The sequence below is a fragment of the Saimiri boliviensis genome, chromosome 5, assembly GCF_048565385.1.
Source record: "Saimiri boliviensis isolate mSaiBol1 chromosome 5, mSaiBol1.pri, whole genome shotgun sequence".
NCBI classification, from domain to species: domain Eukaryota; kingdom Metazoa; phylum Chordata; class Mammalia; order Primates; family Cebidae; genus Saimiri; species Saimiri boliviensis.
Window position 1 is genome coordinate 135515912 of NC_133453.1, and position 18654 is coordinate 135534565.

Here is an 18654-nt window from a genome sequence, read left to right on the forward strand (position 1 = left end):
GTCTGGGAAGACACCTGGCCCCTGTTCCATGTGACATTGCCTGGGGTAGCTGGAAGGTGGGGGCTAGAATCATTAGAGCGTTCACCCACACAAATATCTGGTACCCAGGCTGGATGACATGGATGGCTGGGGCTTCTTTTGAGCATCTCTCTCTATCTCTGTGTGATCTCTCCATGTGATCTTTCCAACATGGCAGCTCCAGGGTAGCTGGATTTTTTTTTTCCTACTGGCTTGGGGCTTCCAGAAAGGGGAGATATTGGAAAGAGATCTTGAGAGAGAAAGACAAGCAGAAGCCTTTTGTGACTTTGCCTCAGAAGTCAAGCATGTTATTTTCTTGAATTCTGTTTGTTGAGATAGTAATAAAGACTAGTTCGATTTCAAGAAGAGGAGAAATAGACTCCATCTCCTGATGGAGGAAATGACAAGGCTCTGGAGAGCATGTGAGACCAGAAGTGCTGCTGTGCCATTTTTGTGCAGTATGGTCAGTTACTGACTTTCTTTAAAACGAGTCCTCGGTGTGGCCCCTCTCAAAGTCATGCACTGTTGACATGTTGGGCTGGACAATTCTGTGTTCTGAGGGGCTGTCCTTTGCATTGTAGAATGCTTAGCAGCATGCCTGGCCTCTACCCATTAGATGCCTCTAGCACCCTGCTCCCAGTTGTGAAAACCAAAAATATCTCCAGATATTGCTAACTGTCCCCTGGGGGGCAAAGTCACTTCCAGTTGACAACCACTGCACTAGATGAATGTCCTTAATCCTGGCTGCCCAGTAGAATCACCTGAGGAGCTGCTGATATAAACCACAGGCTTTGCTCTAGAATAATTAAGTCAGAACGTCTATGGGTGAGTCATGGGCATATGCATTTTTAAATAGCTCTCTAATGATGTGATTGTGCAGCCAGAGTGGAGAACCAGGTAGTTTATACAAACACTGTGTATCAGGAGCTGCTGAGGTGTGAGGGTTTTTGCTTGTTGTGCTATATATAAAAAGTAGGAGTGATCCCCACATGGCTTCCTTCTTGGGCTTGCAATGATGTTTGGAGTATTTGCACATATCTTGGGTAGCATGAAAAAAACGGAACTGCATTAAAAAATCTTGTACAGTGCTTTATAGATTTTCAGTGGTTTTCCTAATCACTCTTATTTGATCTTCAAATGACTCTGTGAGATGAGCAGGGTGATGGTCTGTATTTTTGCAATGAGGGATGTGTGGGTCAGTGACCTCCAGGGATGAGTGCTGGACTCCAGTTCCTAATGTGACTTTCCGGTTCTGTGTTGCCACTCATTGTCACCATGGGTTCCTTTATACTAATGAAGTTAAAAGGTTTATTTTCTCCCATACAGACTTTTTCAAAGAATGCAAAAGAAACGGATGTGAACAAGTCAGTTATTTCCCACTGACTTGTATAACCTGTTACTTTTTTTTCCAAATTTAGAAGCAAATTATAATGATTATACCACTCCTGCTACTACCAAGAGTTATAATTTGATAAGCTCTTTCTTTGTGTCCATTTTGTCCCAGGTATCTTATATTACACCATTTCTAACCTTGATAATGACCTGCGAGGCAAACCTTATTTTCACTGTTTAACAGATGAGGAAACATCGGCTCTAAGAGGATAAAGTAACTTGTGAGAACTAGTCAGTGAGGGATCTAGGGTTTGAAAAGTCCAGGTAGATCTGACTTGAAAGTCTTTGCTTCTCGTTTACTTGCTGTCTCATCCTTGGAAGATTTTTCCAGGTGCACATGACACACATAACCTTAACAACTTTTACGCAAATTGGGTGACTCCAATAAAGTGCACGTGCGAAGTGGCATTGGCCTCTATCAGGGTGCTGGAGTCAGTGCCAGCCATCTCTGTAGGTGAGAGAGGGGTGTTGTTTGTGTTGATTTCATTGGAAGGGCAAGCTGCAGGGGTCTGCAGTGATCCCTGAGGCACAGACTGTCAGCCTAGAATAGGCTTCCAGAGATCTGAGTGGTGACATTGCCATCTTTCATGTTGGGCCCAAGAGATGATTTGTCACTAAGTATGGAACAGAGCAACAGAGCACAAAGAACTTCCCGTATCTCTTCCACCAGCAGCCCCGTCAGACAGGGAACACTCAGGTCCTTGGTGGAGCTCGTGACTGCCAGCTAAAAGGACTCTTTATAGGCCAGTGGGTATAAAATCCCTCTTTATTTTACAAACCTTAACCAGCGCAAGCTGAGCTGAACTGAGTGTCACTTTGCAAAGGATTGATTTTAGTTTCAGAGAAGAAAGCTGGAAAAGCACAAATGTTAGCAGGAATGGAAGAAAGGAGGTGTGACAGAAGGTCCTGGCAATGTACTAGCCTTTGACATGCCCCATGGGGTCCACTGAACAGGCTGGATGTGAACATCCTCTTCTCTGTGTGGGCTGGCCTGGGCTGCTTCAATGTGCGCAGTGTACACTTTCTGCTTCGCCACTGGAGATTTTGCTGACTCAGAGGCATACATCGGTCTCTGCTGGGGATGTGTGGAAAATAGTCCAAAGAAGTTTTGTCCTTGCCTTGGCCTCTCTGGTTCACCACTTTTTGGGTCCTAGAAAGGGAAGTCTTATCCTTGAAAGGAGACATGATAACAGATTATAAGGCATAAGGCATGAATTACAAAATTATAGTGCCATCTAATATTAGAAGTGAAAGAGAGGAAGGAGATCTCCTAGCATGGCCTTTGATTCTGACTCGAAAAAAACTGGGCCCCAAGAAGAAAGTGACTTGATCAGAGTCATGTACTCTCAGACCAGAACCTGAGACTCCTGACTACTGGCACAGAATTCTTTCCTCTGTGCCAAGTTGTCTTGCCGTGTGCTCATAGGGACGATTATTTAAACCAATCATAGAATCTTTCATTAGTGTGATTTCTTTTTTAGATGGCAGCATGTGTATAGGATGCATGTGGCTTCTGGTAACCATGGTTTTCAATCATAAAGATACTCATTATTTATTGATAAAGAGTTTTAAAAGTAGGTGGTACCAGAGTTGGTTCAATGACTCACTGATGTCAGGGCGTGAGGTTGCCATGTCTGCGATTACCCTTTTTTTTTTTTCGAGACGGAGTTTTGCTCTTGTTACACAGGCTGGAGTGCAATGACGTGATCTCGGCTCACCGCAACCTCCGCCTCCCGGGTTCCAGCCATTCCCCTGCCTTAGCTTCCGAGTAGCTGGGATTACAGGTACACACCACCACCTCTGGCTAATTTTAATTTTTTTTTTTTTTTTTGTATTTTAGAAGAGATGGGGTTTCACCATGTTGGCCAGGATGGTCTCGATCTCTGACCTCATGATCCCCCAGCCTCAGCCTTCCAAAGTGCTGGGATTACAGGTGTGTGCCACTGAGACTGGCCAGCATGTCTGTAATTCTCTTTACGTTGCCTGATGGTCACAAGGTGGCCATCATAGCTGTAAGCTCTACGCCCTCCCACGTGGCTTTCCCATTGTCATCTGGCAGGTGTCCGCCACGTCTTATTGCTTACCTGGATTAATCACTGGCAAGAAGAATTGGATGAAGATGACCATCTTAAATGAACTATGATTGATTCCCTAGGGTTGAGTGTGTTTGGGGAGGCCAGCTCTCTGAACACATTTAGTACCTGAACAAAAGCCAGACTTCCCTTAGTAAGGAAGTAAAGGGAAAAAGGCTGTTGGGAATGTGACCGGCAGAGTCTGTCACAGGCATAAGGGTTTTAAAAGTAAACTGTTTGCTTTCATATCTTGGATACATCACCAACCCTATCATCTTACACAAGTCACTTAACCTCCCTAACCTTGGTTTCTTAATCTGTGAGATTAAAATATTATTAGTACCTGCTTACAGAACGATCGTGTGGCTTAAATAAAATAAAGCACATACGGGGCTCATCACAGTCTCTGGCACACAGTAAGGATCCAGTAAATGAGCTTCTATTTATATATTTTTAATTTTCACTTTACCCAATTACTCACTGGGTTGTTGATGGTTGAACAAGAGGTATAAGTCCCTCCTCTCACGGGGCCAACATTTTAATAAAAAGACTAAACAACAAAACAAAACCAAGATGGTTCCCTCTGACCTACATTTTTCCACTGGCAGGAGTAAAGAAGATTCTAGAATTCAGTGTACTCTTGGTAGGCTTCCCAGCATTTTTTCTCCTCAACACTTGCCACCAAGATCAGGACAAATTTCACTGTGCTCTTTATCCCTGTATGTCAGTCACCATGGGAAGTCCCAGGTCTCCCAGGACACCCCCACCACCCACACTTGCGTTCCCGTATGGTACTGTACGTGCCTCCATTTCCCTGCGCTTCCCCCTTCTCCTCTAAGGATGTTACCTAGCCCTGCAGCCTTAGATGGGTGTTCTTTGCCCCGTCACAGCCTCCACTCTTGCACCATTGCTCTTCCTTCGTCCCCCTGGACATTTCCAGGCCACTCTCCCTCTCTCCTCACTAAAAGATCTCATATTCAAATTTTTTGTCATCCAAGAGTATCACTACATATTCTTCCCCTGACCCCTGGGCTGTGTGCTCCTATTCCTGGAGAATTGTAGTTCCAGGTTCATCACCGTCACATTCCAAGCATATTTCTGTTATTGTCCTTGGAGATTTTAGTAAGTGATTTCCATGATCCTGCTCTCTCATTTTCTTAATGTCCTCTCCAATCTTCAGCCTTTTAATCTAACTGTCTCTTATTACTCCCTTGTTCTCACCACATTCCTCACTGAACATAATGTCACATCCGTCATCACATCACCAGTTTCCTTGCACCTCTCTTTTTTGGCCGTGTTCCCCACCCCGGTTGCATCTGACTTTTCCTCAGTCTGTCCCTATACCCCGTTGCTGCACGGCTGGTCAGGAACACAGAACACACATGGTTGCCCACTGGCCTCACTGAATTCATGATCCGGAGCCTCCAGGGGACCCTGTGTGCTGCCAGCCATCATCCTTCATTTCCCTCATCCCTTCACTCTCTCTTCCATGGTGATTTTGTGTCTTACCCACTGTTTTCCAGTTTCCAGCATCTCTTCCTCATCTTCTCTCTTGGACTCATAAACTCAGTTCCTCCTGAACTGAGAAAAACAGAAGCAACCAGAGAAGAACGTCCACAGTCCCCACTGCCACACCTACCTTCCTCACTGCCTCTGTGCTGACCCCGTGTTCGTGGGACCGTGGAGGAGCTGTGGGGCTCACCGGGCCACCCGTATCCCATCCCCTTCTCACCTCCCAGAACTTCACTTTTGTAAACATTTTCCTCCTCATTTTGTAGCTCCTCTTCGTCAATATTTATCTCTCCATGGAATCATTCCCACCGGCACACCACACCGTTCTTCAGTCTCGATTCCACACATGTCTTTTCTGTTCCCTTCCCAGTAAAACTCACTGAATCTAGTTCCTCACTTCCCCTTCTCACCTGAACCCACTTTTGGTCAGATGAATGAGTGAGGACGTTGCAGCTTTACACAGGAGTTAATCCTCGCCTCTTCAGAAACCTGTTCTTGTCTAGATCACGCCTGGCCTCCACCTGCTCAGGTCAGCAGTCGGCTCTCATCCTCAGCCCTTCACCTGTTCACAGCAACTCTAACTGCTGGCCGCTCTCTCCTCCTTGATGCGCTTTCTTTGGTGGATGTCTAAGCTGTCTCTGTCTCCTTGTCTTCCAGCTGCCCACTGGCTGCTCCTTCTTGTTCTCCATTGCTGGTCTCTCTTCATCTCCCTGGCCTTTAAATGATGGAATGTTTCAGGGCTCAGTCCTTGAATCTCTTCTGTATTGCCACTCACTTTGGGGATCGTGTTCATTGCCTGCTTTCGTTACCACCCTTCCTCTGGAGGTTATGTTTAAAATGCACCCAGAATCCAGCCGCTTCTTACCACTCTACCTACCAGCCTGGACCAAGTCATCAGTCTCATTCACTTGAAATACTTGTGATGACCTTTGAACTGGTCTGTAGGATTCCACCTGTGGGAGGGAGAGGCTACTGTGGATGGATGGTCCGGGAAGGCCTCTCTGAGATTTGGCCTGAAATATGGGGAGCTAACCATGCAAAGACCTGAACAAAGAAGATTCTAGGAGGAGGAAAGAGTGGTGTGCAGACTCTGAGGTGGGAGAGAGCCGAGGACATCAGTATCCAGGGGTTGCTCAATGCTTGATAAAAGAGTGAATAGCAGATTAAGAGTAACTGTCATAGGATTTAGAGATTTGAGCCATGAGGTACCTATTATTTTTAAAAAATGTAAATACTTTCTAAACATACTATTAAAGCCTGCACAAATCTCTTTCATGCAGGGTTCTCAAACAGTAGATGAAACTACTGTTTGGGGAGCAGTGCTTTAAAACTGAGATTTTATTTAGCAGTCTAGATTTCTGGTTCTTTTTGAAACAGTAGGAATAGGGGCTTCTGTACTGCAGCAGTTGGCTAGAGTTAGGTGCTGGCTGTTCCCTTTAGATGAGCATGTGTTTCTCCATCCCCACACTGCCTGTTAGGGATGCCTGGAAGTATCACCCATTTGTATAACCTGCCTGGCCCCTGGTGGCATCTGCTTTTGCAACACTGAGATCAGGAAATGCAAAGATGTCATCAGTTTGGCTTTGAAAGGGCTCCGCCGCACATACTCACAGAAGGTTTTTAGGTTGGGGCAGAGGGTACCATGGAACGAGAGAGAGTGTAGGCAAGGAGTGTAGGGAAGCCACAGGGATTCGAGAGACCTCGAGGCACAACTTTCTGTGTGCTTCTCGTTCACACATGGGCCGCCAAGGTCTGTGCAAGAAATCTTCGCTTCAAAAGAGCTCAACACGGAAGTGCCCAGAGGGGTTTTCATGATCAAGCCTGGCTGAAAACCATCAGTCAACACAATGGCCCTCAGGGTGGCCAGAGGAGTTCAGACTTTAAATAGCACATCACAAATTCTTCTGCTCTTATCTGGACCAAGATCCAGAGCCAGATATCCAAGTGTCCCCAGAGATAAATAGAGATGGCTTCCAGTCCTGAAGTCACTCGGCTCTACCCTAACACGGGAGATGATGACCTTCAAAGTCAAGGCAGCCTTCCTGTTCAGAGTCATCTTACCAAGAGGCATCTGAGTTCCACAAGAACTGATGTTGCCACAGGTCATGAGTTTGACTTCTGTCAGTAACCCATCTTGCTATCTTCTAGTCTCTTGCTGTGAAGTTCAGCCCTGCCCACCCGCTTCACCACCACCTCCCACTCCCCAGCTATCAGCTTATTCAAAGGCAGCCAACTTTTGCTCCCTCCCTCTTCCCCATCACCAGCTCGTCAGAATTCTTGCTGTGTTCATTCTGTAGCCCCTGCCCTATTTCCCAGAGCCACCCTTGTTTTCCCCTCTTTATTTCTGCTAGAGTATGAGATTTTGAAGGCAGAGGATGGGACTTACTTATACTTTTGCTCCTGTCCCAGACTCTTCCTGGCATAGAGAATGCAGATCGGCAATTTCAATATCACGATTGATTCCTTCTCTAGCTCTTTGATCATCTCTTTTCATCTCAGTTTCAGCTCAGCCCTACTCCACAACTAGCCCTCTTATGAGACCCCTGGACTATTCCTGTATCCCATCAGACACAGTATTCCATCCTCTATAAATGACCACAACTTGGTCTTAAGTGAAATGGGAGAGGCTTCACTGAGCCTCATTGGGTTATGGTCATGTCTGAGATGAGAAGTCATACCTCCACTGGCCCAAGTGACCCCTTCTCTTGTGTGTCTCACCTGGAGTCATTCTGGATAGTAGGTACCAAAAGGGAAGCTGCTTTTCTGAGACATCTCTAGTGTGGTAGTTTGTGAACAAGGCAATTGCAGGGTTCTCTCAGTATCCTCAGGGAATCTTTCTTAATGCCTCTTCTTTTTAGCCTGAGAGAAGATTAAGGAAAGTGACAGATATGCCTTTGCCCCAAGGCTAGGGTGAGCCCCAGTTGGAAACCTTGCTGGTGTCTTAAATCCTTTAAGTTGCAACTGCTTCCACTCTGGCTGTGGACATGTCTCTACTCACCAAAGACACAGCCAGGAACCTGGGCTCTGGGTCTCCTCATTGCTCATTACTTGGCCCAGAAAGTGGTCCTATGGTTTAGAGCTTGGTTATCCATCTCCTGGGATGATAAAATCTCTCCGCTGCCAGGCAAAGCCTTTAGTTTCCCCAATACATGATTGGAGAGAGAACCTTTCTGATTGAAGGCTCTGTCCTTACACATTGTTGCTGAAGTGAGGGGCTTCTGTCTCTCAGACTTTTTGATGTGCCTGTAGACCCTGACCTCTGAGCCTATTGGACACATTCAGAACCTAGAACCTCCCGGAGGAATGGTTCTTCTCTCCTGCAATGCTGTGGCTTGCTGAGGGGCCAGGGTGAGCGAGAATGTTGCATCATCAGGCAGAGTGACAAATGCCTCACCCCAACCCTGCTGTCCTTGAATAGCATTGGTGTATCCTTTCTCACGGGCTATTTCATAATCTGGGGCATTGGTGACTCACCGAACTGTAATACTAGGTTCTTTCATCAGATTTTGGGAGAGTTTACTTACATTTTAATTAAAGAGAGGAAATCTCCTAACCTCATGTTCCCTATCTATTAAATGAAGCCATCGATACTTCCCTGACAAGGTTGGAATGACAAATCCAAATTATTACACATGTGACCTATCATAATAGCTTACACATGGCAGGAGATCAACAAATGCTAACTCTTTTGTCCCTTCACTTCTGCTCTACACATTTGTATCCAAATCTCTTATGTGAGATTTAGGAAAGAGTTCTAACTACCAAGAGAATGGAAAAGTTAACCCACTTCTGAAGATTTATTCACTTGAGTTTACTGGACCCATAATAGACTAGAAAAGTCTAACATGGTGATTCTAGATTGGTTTCCATTAGACAACTTGTTAAAGCCAAATCTTTTTAACTCAAAAGAAAGTGTTTACTCTTCCAGAAGTTTCCAAGCATCAGATGCCACATAAACAAAGCACCTGGCTGACTTACCCAATGCATCTTGTTTCGTACGGTATGCACAGATGGATACGCTGATGTTTATCCATTATTTAATCCCAAAGTGAGAGTTCTTTGTGGGATTCCCATATATGTTAATGGGATTCCCATTTATCACATTTACCACTTTGAGGGACTGTGAACCCCATGCCCTAGTCCAAGAGAATATTACTCTTTGAGGGGGTGTATTTGGTTGAGTAATAAATAAATGGAATGGAAATGACAGAAATTACTGTATCAAAAAGTACATGTATAACCACATACTGTATTTACATGATAGAAGCCTTTCTGTATCAAAAGCTTCATAGTCTAGCTTTTCACTTAATAAACAACTCAGCAAAGAACATTTTGCACATATGTCTTTGTTGATGTTTGTAGTTATTTGCTCAGAATAGATTCTAAGAAATTGAATCATGAAGTCAAAGGAGATCAACAATGGTGGCTCTTGAGACCCAATGCCAAATGTCCTTCCAGAGAGCTGGCAGGTATCAGAAACCTCTCACCAGCTTTAGAGATGCTTTTCACAAAGACAGAATATTTCCTCTCTACACCAGAGGCAGCAGGATAAGATGTGCCATCAGACCACACTGGCTTACCATGGTGACATGAAAGAAGAGGTCCCGTGTGGGTGAGCTTCTTTATTTAGCAATTAACCAAAGACAAAGAAGCCAGTTCTAACCTTTTTTTTTTTTTTGATTGAATACATAGAAATTAAATGCATTAATTATCCTGGGAGGATTATGAGCTGCTTTTTCCTGCAGTGACTCAAATATTTATTTGACTGTATGCATATGCTTTGCAGGGATAAAAATCACCATCTTCCAACTAAACCATCTCCATTCCATCTATAATAACATTTCTAAAAAGTAATTCCTGTCATTTCCATTCCATTTATTTATTACTCAACCAAAAACACCCCCTCAAAGGGTAATATTCTCCTGGACTAGGGCATGGGGTTCACAGTCCCTCAAAGTGGTAAATGTGATAAATCTTTAACATATATGGGAATCCCACAAAGAACTCTCATTTTGGGATTAAATAATGGGGCAACATCAGGGTATCCATCTGCACACCCTGTGAAATACAAAAATAAAAACAAATACAAAAATAAAGTCTGCTAACAACAGCTGTCTCTGAGTGGTGTGATGAATAGATTTTTGTTTTACCTTTGGTACATTTTGAGGGGTATTTTTTCAGATTTTTCTACAGTGATTAGGAATTACTTTTAGATTATTTTACTTATTGAACAAATATTAATGGAGTACCTATGACACGTACATCTCTGTGCCGGAGACACAGTGTCGAACTCTACTGAAGCAAAACCAACACGGTCCCTTTCTCCAGGCGTTTACGGTCACAGGAGTTTGGCAAATATCAAACAAATAAATATATAATATCAAATAGAGGCATGAGATACGAAGGGAAAGCATTGGTATGCTGCCAAAAGGCTATCAGAGACGGCTGAAATTTAGAACAGGAGTCAAGAAACTGTGACCCACAAGCCTGTGACCTATTTTTTTTTTTTTTTAACATTTTTAATGGGTTGTAAACCTAGGAATAATACAATGTGACAGACACCATAGAAGATGGCCAAATACATTTTACAAGTAAAATATCTATGCTGTGTCCCTTTATAGAAAAAGTTGGTTGAGTCTTAGTTTAGAACATCAGGGGTGCCTTTCTAAGGAAATGACATTTAATGTGCAAACTAAAGAAATATGAGTTAGCAAAAAAAAAAAAAAAAAAAAAAAAAAAAATTTCCCCTCTTCAACATCTTGGTAGAGGTAAACTTCAAAAATATTGTTCAGAAAACGCTTTTTGTTGGAACCTGGCTCCTTCTCCAGGTAAGGAGAGAGGGAGGTATGTTTAAAGGGCATACTACTAAAAATAAGTTTCTTCTGCTATTCTCTATCCTTGTTCCTCATATTCCTTTAGTACATGATTGGCTTGTTTTTCAAATGTCACCATCTTATTTTTATTTTTTCTAATCCTGTGGCTTTCCAGGGTTCCAGACAGTTTTCAGCTGCACTGCTAATAACATCAACAGCAGCTTTCATTATTGTGCATTTACTTTTGTGCCAGGCATTTTGCTAGATACTTTAAATCCAGTCAGCTATACAATCCTAACAATTCTGCAAAGATAAGCACTGTTGTCTGAATTTTACAAAGAAGTAATAATGGTCAGAGAGGCTGAATGCGCTGCCCACAGGCATGCTGTGGTGATCACGGAGCCAGGACCACGGCCCACATGTCTCATTCTCAGAATTGGGCTCTTGCTTGCATGATGCCTGTCACTGCAGGCTCCTCCCTCTTCCAAGTGGGAGAGGGGGTATTATTTCCTTTGTTGTGTTACCACCAATTAAAAGTCTCTTCCACTCCCTCACATCCCTCCTCCTTTCAACCTCCTCCTCCTCCCCCTCTACTCTGCAAGTACCAATCATGGTTTTCAATATCCTCAAAAATCTCAGTATATTAAAGGGTCAAATGACTTAAGATGCCACTGAGCTTGTTGAGTGAAATAGAGGATGATTGTATTTCTAGCTTTCTAACTAGTTTCGTATCTGCTTCACACTAAAGACATTTTTGATAACTCCACTGAATTCTAATTTTCCAAATGTATTTTTAAAATTTCTTTTGCTAAAGACAGATTTTAAATGAGTCTAATAGCATAGCCGTTCCAGAGATGTTGTTAATTTTGTATTTCCCTTCCCTGGTGATAGGCTCATTTGTCCTCCATTCTTCCTTTTTCTAGACAGAGACAGGATTTGAGAAAGTCTTTTTATTCTCTCTGGTACCTCCTTGGCCTTGGACAGTGACGTTTAGTAGTGAAAGCACCAGGCCTGGAGCCAGTAGACCACAAACGCAGTGTCAGTAGGTCCTCCGCCAGCATTGAGGTTCTCAGCAAGTTACTGACCCTTTCTGGGGCTCAGCCTCCTCATCTGGTAAAAGTAAGGGGTTGGATTCAACATTTAACTTCTGAAGTTTTTCAATTTGTCTAGGGGTCTAGATCAGTCGGGATAGTCAGGAGACAGAAATCATACCAGTTAGTTGAAAATAGAGATTTTAATGCAAAAATTATTAAGAGGGTGAAGGTGAATGAAACTCTTTTGAAAGATATCATTGAGGTAGTAAATGCAGGGAGAAGCTATTTCCCCTAGGAATAAAGGAAAGACTGGAATGATTATAACTTAGAATCTTGAAAAGGGGTTCCACGAAGCTGTAACTCAGATCTCTGAAGAGGGGCCCCAGCCACCAGGTACTGGTGTGGGAGAGGAGAATGGGGTGTAACGTGACCTCTGCTGATTGGATGCAGCTGCTGTCTGGAAAGGAATTGCTGCAGTCAGGACGAAACCTACAGGAACAGAAAGGACAGGTCCTGACTTCCTTCCCCGGCCCTGAAGCCTCCCTTTAGCACCCTCTCTTGGCAGAGCCTCGCAGAGAGTAGCTAGCCAAACGGACTCGGATTTGTGGAGCAAACAGCGTCTAGAAGGGTGGCTTTGGAGCCGAGAGACAACAGCTTCATAACTGCACAGTGTTCATTGCTAAGACTGTAAACTGGTAGGCTAGAAGCCACTTTTTTGGTTAAGGATATCTTTATTGTTTCTTTTTAAATCGATGTATCATAGTTGTACATATATTTGGCACACGTGATACTTTGATCTTGTGTGTACAATGTCATAAACATGCCTTGTATGGCCTTAGGTAGTTTAATCAAACATTTGTGTCTGAGTTTATGTTTTTAATCTGAATATCCTCTTCCTGGGAAATCCACAGTACTTAATCTTTCATTATTTACATTTTTTTAAAAAAATTAATGAATGGGAGGGCAACTTGGAGATCATTTCTAGTTCAGTAATCAGTTTACAAATGAGGTGATAGAGACTCTCAGAAGGTGAGAGGTTTTGCTCCCAAATCATACAACTAGTGAATGAGATCTTTGGGTTCCAAGGCCTGGATTCTCATCACTATTTACTGTTTACAGGAGGACAGGTGTGCTCTAGCCTCATGCTAGTCAAAGTGTGGTCCCCGGACCAGCGGCACTGGCCTCTGCTGGGAGCTTGTTAGAGATGCAGAATCTCAGGGCCCTCCCCAGGCCTGCTGAGTCAGAATATGATTTTAACAAGATCCCCAGGTGATTTATGTGCTCAGTAAAGTTTGAGAAGTGCTGTAGATAGCTTTATTGAAGTAAAAGAAAAAAAAATAGATTTTTATTGGACACTAGTGTTTTTCTCCAGGGTGGAGTTACGGTATGGGGTGTAGAGACTAGTTCTCAGCAAATCTCTGGACCACTCATCCAACTCCTCTAACTCTCTTTTCTCTTTCTCTGCTTTCAATTTGTGGTCCCATAAACATACATGCAAACACCTGTGTGCACACACAGAGTCACACATGCATGCATCCATCCATATCATACATCTGCATTCTCTCTCTCTCTCTCTCTCTCTCACACACACACACACACACACACACACACACACACCCTCTGAGGCTTGTGTCCTCCCCTCTAGTCTGAACCCTCATCAGGTTTCCCTACATGAACCATGCTCTACTCATGCTAGGCTACTTACAAGTAGTTGCCCAAACATATCGAACTTTCTTTTTGCCTCAGTCAACAACTGGAAATCAGGCTAAATTCTGTTTGTCTTTCAAGAACACATCAATGTCTTTCTGTTGGAAGCCTTCCCACATTGAGTGAGGTATATACAAGCTTTACTCTTCTTCTGGGTTTTAATAATATCCAACAAATACCTTTATTGGAGCACTTTTTCTCAGAGATAATCATACATTTTATTGTTTATCTCCTTGCAAGGATGGAACCATTCCTCACTTGGCAAGCAATACTGGAGGTGAGCAGATGATTAAGGAATGAACTGATGTAGAGCAAAGGAATCTGACCAATGCTTACCTATAACGAACAGCAAAGTGTAATAGTTAAAGCATCAAGTTGGCTTTTTGAAAAGATAAAACTGACAAACTTTTAGCTAGACTAAGGAAGAAAGAAAACTCAAAATTAGAAATGAGAGGTGATATCACAACTGATACTACAGAAATATGAGTGATCACAAGAATTATGAAAAATTATAACCAGTTGTATAATCTGTAAGAAATGCATAGATTTCTAGAAACGTGCAATCAACCCAGACTCAATTATGAAGAAATAAAAAATCTTAACAAACCAATAATGACTAAAGAGATTGCATTAGTAACAAAGATCTCTCAACAAAGAAAAGCCTAGACCTGCTGGATTCACTGTTGAATTCTACCAAACATTTAAAGAATAATTAATGCCAGTTTTTCCCAAAGTCTTCCGGAAAATTGAAGGAAAAGGTATATTTACAAACTCATTTTACAGGTCCAGCATTACCCTGATACCAAAGCCAGAGAAGGACACTACAAGAAAAGAAAGTCACAGGTCAATATTCCTGATGAACAATGGTGCAATAATCTTCTACAAAATACTAGCAAATTAAATTCAGCAGCACATTAAAAGGATCATATCCCATGATCAAGTAAGATTTGTCCCTGGCGTGAAAGAATGTTTAAACATATGCAAATAAATAAATAAATGTGATACACATTAATATAATAATGGATAAAAATCATAATGATCATCTTAATAGGTGCAGACACAGCATTTGACAAAATTCAGCATCCTTTCATGATAAAAATTCTCAAGAAATTCAGTATAAAAAGCCACATGTGACAAGCCCACAATTGACATCATAGTCAATAATGAAAAGCTGAAAGCTTTACCCCTAATATCAGGAACAAGAGAAGAATGCCCACTCTTGACACTTCTATACAACATAGAGCAAGTAAGCCAGAAAAAGAAAAAGAAAAAAAGGCATCCAGATCATGAATGAAGAAGTAAAATGGTCTCTGCAGATGGTTTTCTACATCTAAAACCCTAAAGACTCTACCAAAAAACAGTTCGAATTAATAAACTCAGTAAAGTTGCAAAACAAGAAGCCAACATAAAAAATAGTAGTGTTTCTATATACTAACAATGAATATCTGAAAATAAAATCCAGGAAACAATTTCATTTACAATAACATTAAAAAATACTTAGGAATGAATTTAACCAAGGAAGTGAAAGGTCTTTATACTGAAAACTGTGAGACATTGGTGAAGAAATAGAAGAAGATACAAATAAGTGGAATGATATCTCATATTTATGAATAGAAGGAATTAACTTTGTTAAGGTATCTATATTGCGCAAAATAATCTACAGATTTAATGCAGTATCTATCAAAATTCCAATAGCATTTTTCATAGAAATAGAAAAAAATCCTAAAATGCAGATTGGACAGGCAAAGTAATTTTGAGCAAAAAGAACAAAGCTGATGGCATCACACTATCTTTCAAATATACTACAAAACTATAGTGATTAAAAAAAATAGTACTGGCATAAGCATAGACACATGGACCAATAGAACAGAATGGAGAGCTCAGAAATAAATCCACACATCTATGGCCGATTGATTGTAAACAAAAATGCCAAGAACACACAGTGGGGTAGAAAATGGTCTTTTCAATAAATTGCATTGGGAAAGCTGGATATTACATGCAGAAAAATGAAACTGAACCCTTGTCTCACACCATATACAAACATGCTACATTTCCTTAAGTCTATTCATTGGTTGTAGCTTGAAGAAAGGTCCTTCTTGGGTGGTAGTAAGATAGCTGGCCTTGGTGGCAATTGCTGTTTTTCACCTGTACCATGCTTTTCCTTCCAAACATTTCCCATATCCACGTTGCCACACTTTACCCTGGAAACTCTCTCCTGAAACGTAATCCACCAGTCGAGGGCTTTTGCAGCACTAACACTTTCCATGCTTAAAAACTTACAGCATTTCCCTCATCTGCAGGATTACACAACTAAATGAGTGATCTTACAGCTATCTCAGTTTTGGCTGATCTGTGTTAGTCTGTGTACATGGGTATAAACCTGGTAAGGCCATTTTTTAAGATAACATTTATAAAAGGTCACATTTGTATAGCACTTCCAATCTGCCACAAATGTCACATTGTACCATTTTGTGTCTATGACACAAAAATTCTAGGGTAAGTAAAAATGAGCATTTTATTTTCTAAACATCATCAGTCTCTAATCTTTTGTCTTTTCTCTCTATTCTCTCCCCTCCATCCCCTCATCACAGGAATGATAGTCTACTTGGGAATGATGGCAGGGGCCTTCATCCTGGGTGGCCTGGCTGATAAGCTGGGAAGGAAGCGAGTCCTCAGCATATCTCTGGCCGTCAATGCCTCCTTCGCCTCCCTCTCCTCCTTCGTGCAGGGTTATGGAGCCTTCCTCTTCTGCCGACTCATCTCAGGCATTGGGTATGTTCTGAGAGAGCTGGAGCTGGACCCTCCAAGACCAATGGCCCATCCATTCTGGCACTCTATCTCTGAGTGGTAACTCTAGAAACCCTTGGACTGACTTTTTGTTTGACTTTCAGGATACTATATTAAAGTCGAACCTTAGAAAGAGTTAGGGTTAGGATTAGGCTCTGAAGTCAGTGTGTAATGTTAAAATAATCCAGGACTGCTTCCCACATGTAGAGAGGAACTGCCTGGCCATACTCTCAAATTCACTGGGTCATTTCACCACCGAGCCTAAGGTGGGGTATAGGCAACTTGGTTTCTGCTATGACCATTTTTAGTGTATGACTTGATTCCTTCTCTCTGGCATTTTCTCTTTGCAGTATTGGGGGTGCTCTGCCGATTGTTTTTGCCTATTTTTCTGAATTCTTGTCTCGGGAGAAGCGAGGAGAACACCTCAGTTGGCTGGGCATCTTCTGGATGACTGGGGGCCTCTACGCGTCTGCCATGGCCTGGAGCATCATCCCACACTACGGTGAGCCATGGCTCAAAACAGCCTAGGGGTCCCTGTTTCTATAGCTCCTGTACCCAAGCAATAGTTTCTACCCTCAGCCTTATTCCAGGTACTCATGCACAGTTCTGGTATGTGACCTTGATCTTTCTTAAGAACTTCTAACATTGCAGACTCGTTGTTAATTTCAATTCACATGTCTTTTTGGAAAAATATATCGTGTCCGCCCTTTCTCCTTCCTTCCTTTCCTTTCTTCTTCCCTTTCTCCTTCCCTGTCTCCCTTTCTCTTACTTTTGTTTGAAACAATTTTAGCCTTCATCTCCTCTGGCCCTCCTCCCCCTTGATCAAGTTAGGCTTTGGTAGCCTCATTTTATAGATGACAGATGTGACGAAAACCAAGAGAAGTTGGTGATTTGCTTAAGGCCATGTCCCTGGCATGTGGCACAGTGGGGACTGGAGTCCTGATGTCCCCTCGGGTGCAGGAGGCTTACAGTTTTTCTACCCTAGTGCCTGCCATCACTCTTGTTTGGCTGTGGGAGTGGAGCAGCCCTAATGGACAAGATCATGGTTTCAGCCGGGACAATTTTATTTTCCTGGATAATTGCAAACATTGTATTCTCTGGACGGAGACCTGGCAACAGTCACTTGTACTACCGGTTTTGTCAAGAGCAAAGTAGGGAGAAGGCAGCAATTTTGACTTTGATTCTGCTTTTGGAGTGTACTGGGTAATTCTATCATCGTCATTCAAAACCATTTTTGGTAAATCACTGATTATGAGTACAGGCTTTGCAGTGATTTAGAATCGTGCAGAACCCGAGGGGGTAGCAGAGAGCTTCTCCTGAAGCTGACTGTTATTTCACCACCTGTTTATTGCCTTGTTTTAAATATGACCTTCTCTACTGTGCTTTCTGAGCTAATGGAGGTTCCATGTATATCTTTTTCAGAATAAGCCGTGGTTTAGACAGTACCTACTATATTAGTTAAGGTGTTACTGGGTGCATTACCCTGACAAGCTGATGAACCTGAAATCTCCATGTTTTAACACAGCAAAATCTTCTCCCTTATGCTAGGTCCAGCTGGCATTTCTGATCTGCAGGTGGCTCTGCTCCATCAGTAATCCTGGAGTGTAGACTCCTTCCATTGTGTCATTCTGTCATCTTCAACATACAACTTACAAGGTCTCCGGTTTGGGGAGCGAGAACGGGCAGTTATGGATTGGTTAAAGGGTAGGCCAGGAAGTAGAGCACACTCACCATCTCTACTCACATTCCAGTGGCCCCTCACGTGTAACATGACCACACCCTTCTGCAAGGGACATTGGATAACAATCTAGCCGTGTGTCCAAGGAGTAGAGGAAGTGGGTTTGGGAACAGCATGTTGTCTTCGCCATATCTAGCACTTGAAAATCCACTGGATTTTATATCAGAAACACAGGAAATATGAACAAGAATAGTGAAATAAAGAGCTGAGGTTTTCCAGCCAATTCTGTCACTCTAGTTCTCCATAATTTTAGATACAAAATTGTATTACTGCTGAGAGCAAGTTCTGCATTCTATCCCTCACTCAAATCACACTTTAATTGCCTGTGTAGTATGCTGTTGATTATATGGTTCAGAGGCATTGCTTTTCTTTTTCTTTTTTTCGTCACAATATCATTTTCTCTGTTAGCTGATCCAAATGTTTGAAAACTGTGAGATTATTTTCACTTTTTTTTTTTTTTTTTTTTTGAGACGGCATCTCACTCTATTGCCCAGGCTGGAGTGCAGTGGCTGATCTCAGCTCACTGCAACCTTCACCTCCAGGGTTCAAGCAATACTCATGCCTCAGCCACTGAAGTATCT

General features: G+C 42.5%; 1 protein-coding gene across 7 annotated transcripts in view; it reads left to right on the forward strand.

Annotated features, from left to right (window-relative positions):
- The window catches only part of SV2B (synaptic vesicle glycoprotein 2B), a 194067-nt gene that overhangs the window by 131553 nt on the left and 43860 nt on the right, over positions 1-18654 (forward strand). For all 7 annotated transcript variants that reach the window (XM_074400050.1, XM_039480070.2, XM_074400051.1 and 4 more), the window contains 2 exons: positions 16140-16320; positions 16686-16837. In XM_074400050.1, the coding sequence (XP_074256151.1) occupies positions 16140-16320; positions 16686-16837 (333 nt within the window). The remainder of the gene's footprint in view (positions 1-16139; positions 16321-16685; positions 16838-18654) is intronic.